The sequence below is a fragment of the Poecilia formosa genome, unplaced genomic scaffold (genome assembly GCF_000485575.1).
Source record: "Poecilia formosa unplaced genomic scaffold, Poecilia_formosa-5.1.2 Scaffold488, whole genome shotgun sequence".
NCBI lineage: Eukaryota > Metazoa > Chordata > Actinopteri > Cyprinodontiformes > Poeciliidae > Poecilia > Poecilia formosa.
This window is the reverse complement of record NW_006800427.1, coordinates 253,334-260,494: the sequence shown is the minus strand read 5'-3', so window position 1 is coordinate 260,494 and position 7,161 is coordinate 253,334. Positions and strand designations below refer to the sequence as shown.

Below are 7,161 nucleotides of genomic sequence, written 5' to 3'. Positions count from 1 at the left end.
TGAGGAATTTCTTAGATTAATCTAAAAATTTCAGAGTTTTTTTGAGCTATTTTTTTATTTTATTTTTCAAATTCAGAAATTCCTGAGGAATTTCTTAGATTAATCTAAAAATTTCAGAGTTTTTTTGAGCTATTTTTTTTATTATTTTTCAAATTCAGAAATTCCTGAGGAATTTCTTAGATTAATCTAAAAATTTCAGAGTTGTTTTCTGGAAAATTTTTCAAGTTTTCAAGCTCCGAAATGTCCAACTTAATTAATCTCAATTAACTTGAATTCTTTGGCTGGAATGTACTCCTTTCTTTTCTATCTAAAATGGCTTTAATATGCCGTCTTAAATTTGCTCATGGACTGCAACTAATTATTATATTAGTAATTGATTATTCTATCGATTATTTTGACAATTAACTGGACAAGGAAAATGGCACAGTCTGCAGATTTTTCATTTACAGCTTAATTCTTTTTTTATACAATATTCAAAATGCCTAAACGAACAATTCAGATAATTTTTTCAACAAGAAAACAAAACTTTTTCTGCCTAAAATGCAAAAACACAGAATTCCTTTCGTGCATCCTTAATCATTTGCAGATCAAAGCTGCCGATTTGTCACAAATAAATATAAAAATCCTGGTCTGACAAACCAAAGCGTTCCCCCCACTGGAGGCCCACCTCCTGAGCCGATCCAGTTCTCTGCAGATATGTGAGCATAGAATTTGGACGCCGCACTGCATGTTCCATCCAAATCACATGTTGTCCATATGACTGCAAAAAAAAAAAAGTCTGAACCAACGAAGCACACTCTCATCTGAGCACTCTAAGCATCCAGCAGGATGCTGAAATATATGCAAAGAATTATTTTGGGTAAATAACTGTTTTCATACTTTCTTGGAGCAAAATGTTAAAAGTGTGGTTGCAAAATAATACATTAATCTGCCCAGATTTTTCTCTTACTAGATCAAGTTAAAGGTGCTCTTTGTAACTTTTATTAAAAAATTTTATTTGTTTTTTTTTACATATTTGTCATCATGTGGTAACAGTATGTTATCAGACAGATAATCTGTAAATTAAAAAAAACACAATCAATCTCCAGAGCTACTATTTCCATATGAAAGAAATGCACACAAGGCGGATTTTAGCGCTGTCAATCAATCTCATGTAACCGCTGCTAAATGTGCTAATGGCTAATGACAAACAATGTACCGTTACATGAAATTGTCGTAGGTGGTCATGCTAACTACCCTGATGCTAACAACCGGCTATGATAGCTGCAGCAAAGGGGTGATTGACAGCGCTAAGTCCCGCCTCCTGGCTCTGATTGGTTGTTTCTAGATAGTAAAGGCATCTGTGTCATAACACACTCTCATAACATAGTGGCAGTTCCAACAAATATGTAAAAAAATATGTTTTTTTTTTGTAAAAGTTACATACTGTAGCTTTAAAGGATCCACCATCATTTGACAGGTGTTGTCACTTATATGTTATGCTACGTCTTATTGAAAGCGCAGTCGTTTCATGTCTGTCTCTGTCCGACCTGTCTGTCCCTGTGCCAGAGTAACACAGTGCTCCATTTGGACCTGGTGACGGGGGCCGTGCGGAGGCTCCTGCTGTCTCCAGACGGGGACCAGACTCCCTCCAGAGCCTCCAGCTGGTGGAGCAGCAAAGAACAACAGGTCAGAGGTTTCACAGTCTGCAGAGAGAGATGTGACTGTTGGGCTCCCAAGCTCTCAGGGAGCCTCTCCTCTGTTCATTCACGATAATAAAAGAGTTTGGTATTCTGTTCGCTGAGGTTTTACTTTCTACATGACTGTTTGTTTGCAGGGAGCCCATAAGATGTGTCGTGACTTTTCTAAGAAAAACTGGCTTCTCTTTTATAAGGAGGATGGGTAAGACGCTCAGATCCAAGCTAGACTGTCCAAAACACTGCTGAAAATCTTGGTCTAAAAGGGGCTATGTTATGGAAAATTAACTCTTTTAAGCTTTTTATTTTATGTTCTAATGTTATTTCCTCATCAAAAACATTCCAGGAGTGTTTCTTTGATTCTTTCGTGCATGTTTGAGAAATCCTTTAGTCTCCCATGGCAACCAATGCTCTCACTAACCTCTGCTTTTCCACTTAGCTCCTTCAGACTAGCCAGCAGCAATTGGCAAACAGTGAAACGCTCCTAAAAACGTTGTTAAAGGCTCAATGGAGAAATGTGGCGACTACATGTGGAGAAATGTTGTGACGACTTCCTGAAGACAGAGTTTCAGAAAGAGCAGGAGCTTCTTAAAGAAACAGAGGCCCAATTTCAAGGCTTTAAAATGCAAAGTTGTTTAAGTTCCGTTTGATTGAAGTAGGACAGTGTTCCTGGAAAATACATGATACCGCCCCTTTGATGGCTCCCTGCTGTTCGTTCACGCAGAAACCAGCTGGAGGTGCTGGATGTGCTGGAGGGCCGGGTTCATTCCATCTCGCTCCCAATCAACTTGAAGTCAGTGTTCCTGGTCGCAGAGGATCGGTGGCTTCTGCTGGAGAGCAACACCAACAAGTAAGGGAGCCATTTTAAATCTCTTCTCAGGTTCTTCAGGAACAAACTCCAAATGTTTTTTTTTTTTTTCTGCACAACTTCAGGAAGTTCCTGCTGACCAAGCCCATGCACATGGCAGCTGAAGATTCTGGAGTGTGTCAGCTCCACAGCATCGGTGAGGACCCGGTCAGCTCTGGTCATGGAGCTGCATCAGGTATGGGACACACAAAGTAAGAATATGTTTATTATTACTCTCCCTTCATGTTTGTTTTCCATTTTTTCCCCTCCCAGCCGAGGCTGTAGTACCCCAGATGCTGTCCAATGAGCAGCTGCCCAATGAGAACCTCAGTGCCGCCTTGGAGCAGAAGATCGTTTCCCCAAACCGGGTGCTGGCTGACACCAGCTGCTTTGCTCAGATCATCGTGGGCTTCCCAGACCTCATGGTGAGACATTAAAGTAACTGACCCCCAAATCAGCTCTTCTTTTTTCCACTTTAAGCTGTCTAAATAGATTTAGAGTTCCATCTTTCTTTTTGTGTGCAAATTTTGAAATTTTTTTTAAATTAGCTTAGTTCTTCTTTATTTTACCTAAAACTGTCTCTATACTAGGGTTAGGGTTACCTAACCCTAACCCTAGGAGTTGATTTCTTTTACTAGACCAAAGTCTAGTTTTTTTATTAACCATTGTATTTTTTTCCCAGTCCCCTAATGAGGTGTACACCTTTAAGAGGCCAGTCGACCTGTCGGCCATGAAAAGCAGTGAAAGCGGCTCTCACGCGTTCTTCAGGGGTGCGCTGCGGAGTGGCTCGGCCAAACGGGAGAACTGTGTCAGTCTGCTCTCAGCCAATCAGGTGGTCCGAGCCATCCCACCCACCAAGGCGCCCCTGAGGGACATCTACCCTAAAGGTCACAGTTCACACCGTATGGGCAATCGTGAGCGAATGCATTCTGAGAATGTCGGAGTTTGTGAACACTTGCTTCCTCCGTCTTGCAGACGTGACTCCGCCAATGGCAGCAGCATACCTGGAGGTGACCGACCTGACCTCCAAGAAGCTCAAATACATTCCGGTTCCAAGGTAAAATCAGCATAGATGGAGGTTGTGTTTTTTTGTTGTTGTAATTTTTAAAAAATATAGAATCCTAGTTCTGCATCTTCTGCTGCCACCTTGTGGGGGAAAAGCATGACTACACGGAGGAGGATGACCTCCAGAGCCGTTTCTGCATGTTTACTAGTACATCAATTAAATTATCAAGAAGTAATTCAGTTCAAAAACTAAAACCCACATATAAATGAATTACATGGAGGTATTTCTAGCCTTTAGTTCTGTTTGTTGGCATTATTACGGCACACAACTAATGGAAACCTAAAATTCAGTCAGAATTCAATCAGAAAATCACAGTATCACAGGAGATTTCAACAAAGATTTCCTTTAAATAAAGTTTGATAACATATACAGTCATGGGGAAGAATACTGCTACAGGACCCCTGTGTAGTAGACAGTGTGTTACACAATGCACTGCAAAAAAACAAAACTTTACCAAGTAATTTTGGTCTAGTTCTAGTACAAATATCTTACAAAACTAACTTACAAAATACAGGAGCTTGTTGAATTCCTTAATATTGATGAAGAAGCACTAGTTCCACTGGCAGATTATTAAATTTATAACATGGGAATTTAAATTAAATAATCTGGGACTAATTCTTTTTTCCTTTTTTTATAGTCAAGGGAATATTGACTTAAAACATGCTCCTATTTCTTTCTGAATCATATAAGTTAGTTTTGTCTTATTTCGAGTCTACTAAGATATTTTAAAACCAGACCAAATTTACTTGGTGAGATTTTGCGTTTTTGCAGTTTGTAAGTTACATAAATCCAATCAAATGTTCCTCGTGATAGTTTTCGAACAGATATATTCCATACACCCTGACCTGACTGACATCTTGAGGAAAGCCCTGTCTTGTGATTGGCAGGTCGATGAGCGTGTCGCCGTACACCAACTGGTTGTCGAAGGTCTCAGACTGCGACGTGCTGCTGGCCGCTTTGGGCTCCGGAGGCGTGGTCACCGTGGATATGGGGGGCTACGTCCGGCTGTGGGAAACAGGCCTGGATGCCCTGCAGCGCTCTCTAATGGAGTGGAGGAACATGATCGGCTCAGAGGACGGCAGACCTGTTCAGGTAGACCAGATGGAGGGTGCAGTACCTCTCGGCACCACCGAGGGGCAGCGCGGTGCTGCTATAATCTCATCTTGATGTCTCTTTCCCATTTCAGGATCATTTTTATTCATCTGTACATTCCTGATTTAATAAGCAGTGGAGTGCTTTCCAAGTCCAAAATTCACAAACTGGCTCTTTTTTTTCCCTGGTATGGGCAAGCGTGAAAGACGGGTCATTGTCATTTTGATGCCACAGGTCAGAACGGTTTGACCTTATGCACTGAGACGGCATTGTTGAGGAGCCCACATGCGGACGCAGACAGATGAGTCCTGATAGTGTATCTGCAGATCTCAGTCTCGTGAAAGAAGGGGGGGAGGGGAGGGAGAGCAAACACGGTTTGAAAGGATTCAATTAACGGATCAAGCATTTGTTTCATTGTTCCCAACAGTCTTTAAAAACCGCCTTGAATGCAAATTATAGACCTTAATAGAAATGTTGTGCTGCAGCTGAACACCTGGGCCTCCTGCTGGTCGGGATTCCTCTGCAGTCAGCTGCAGGTTGCACTCTGCCTTTGTTGGTGTTTGCTTTCTGCATCAACAGAGCTTCCACCGTACTACACACCTCAAACATTCTCCGTATGTTTGTAGAGCTGTTTCCATAAGTCAAGTCTGTTCAAGATGACCCGTTTGCACACAGAATTTGTGCAATATTTACCACAGGCCTTGTTTTAGGTCATCGCGACAGTCGGCAGTCAGGCGTTTTTCCTCCTGAAGGAGGGAGAAAAGAAACGGAGCTTCTTTGTTAGCACGTGCAGATCTGTCTTTGTAGATAGAAAGAAAAAAGAAGTAAATTTCTTCCAAGAAAAATCAGAAATTGTCTGGAAAAACTGAAATTGAAATGTGGAAACTCAATGTCCTTTTTTGAAGAGAATTTTAGAGATCAATCTCAAATTTTCTGGTTTTTATTTTTATTTTATTGCATTTTCTTTTTTTTTTTTTTACTTTTGGAGCTTTGTTTTTTTCTGAGATTAATCTAAATTTCTGAGTTCTTTCTAGAACATTTTTGATTTTATGAACTCAGAAACTTCCACATATTTTTTTACAGAAAATCTCAGATTAATTTCAAAATTTCTTTTTGTTTTTTGTAAATATTAGAGTAAAAATATGACTTTTTATTTGATTAAACAAGTTATTTTCTTCCATATTATCACAATCAAAAATCTTCTGCTGAAACACAGTTGATCTGCAAACACATTCTTGTTCATTCACAGTGATCCATGAACATCAGAACATTAGAGCTGTAGCTTATATGCTTTAACCTCATTTCATATTGTTGCGTTTTCTCACTTGAGCAAAATTGATCGGTAACTTCAGGTCAATATATTCAGATGAGGTGAAGCTGAGGAAGGAAAATTAAGCAGGAAAAGAGGAACAGATGTTCTTTTATTGGTATTGATCGACTGGTTCCAATTAAAAGCTTCAGATCAAAATGACTCCATGTGCAAAAATCTGACTGCAAAAACACCAGATCTTACCTAGTAATTTTGGTCTAGTTTCTTGTGCAAATATCTAACTAACGTACAAGCAACTTTTCAGCAAGATATGAGCTTGTTATATGTCAATAATTCCTTAATATTGATGAAAAAATAGATCCATTGACAATTTATTTCACTTACAACATGGGGAATAAGTTAAACTAGAAACCTTATGAAGAAATTTAAACGGGGCCTGCCAAAGTGGAACCCAGCGTTCTGATGCTAAAAATTAGCCTCAGTGCTAAAGTAAGCTACAATGTACTCAATAGTATGTGGAAAGTCACAGCCATGTTGAGCAGCATGGACATACTCCATTCAGTATGTTAAATAAGTGTATAACCTAAAATTAGCCAAAATGCTAATGCTAAGCTAAATGCTGCTAATGGTATGACTAGCATGTTGTCTTTCATTGACTTCCTCCATTCAGTGTGCTAAACATGGCTAATAAGTAAACAAAATAGCTAAAAAGCTTATTTTATGGAAAAGGCTACCGCTAATGTGGGCAGTGTACTGCTAATGTTTGTGCTAATGTTAATGCACTGCCTTCTAATTTTTACTTTTGCAAAAGTAAAAATCAGATGTTTACTTCGTGGCACTTGGCTACCAGAAAATCCACTTGTCTCTTAGCAACGGATTAACAACAAATAATGTTATTGTTCTAAAAACATACAATTTCTACTGCTCTTTTGAAATACTACTTATCTTTCACTACTCATGACTTAACAAGAATAGGTGAATTTTTCAGAAAAGAGATAGGTGCAGAAGCAGTTATTTTGAGGCCCTCCATGTATGGAAGCTTTGAAATGCCTTGTTTTGCATGCATGCTCTCCTATGCATTGCTATGGTAGGCCCCAATAATCTGCAAACAGGCCTAGCACTTCTTCAACAGTATTAAGGACACTTTCGGTTTTAATTCGTCTTGTTTAAGACAAAAACTGTAAAAAAATAAAATAAAATAAAATAAAAT

General features: G+C 39.4%; 1 protein-coding gene across 1 annotated transcript in view; it reads left to right on the top strand.

Moving 5' to 3' along the window:
* Positions 1-7,161, top strand: part of vwa8 (von Willebrand factor A domain containing 8) — a 66,333-nt gene that overhangs the window by 37,946 nt on the left and 21,226 nt on the right. Inside the window, exons 30-37 of the mRNA XM_007578692.2 lie at positions 1,549-1,668; positions 1,817-1,881; positions 2,401-2,526; positions 2,610-2,719; positions 2,797-2,948; positions 3,206-3,410; positions 3,499-3,580; positions 4,477-4,681. Coding sequence (XP_007578754.1) covers positions 1,549-1,668; positions 1,817-1,881; positions 2,401-2,526; positions 2,610-2,719; positions 2,797-2,948; positions 3,206-3,410; positions 3,499-3,580; positions 4,477-4,681 — 1,065 coding nt within the window. The remainder of the gene's footprint in view (positions 1-1,548; positions 1,669-1,816; positions 1,882-2,400; positions 2,527-2,609; positions 2,720-2,796; positions 2,949-3,205; positions 3,411-3,498; positions 3,581-4,476; positions 4,682-7,161) is intronic.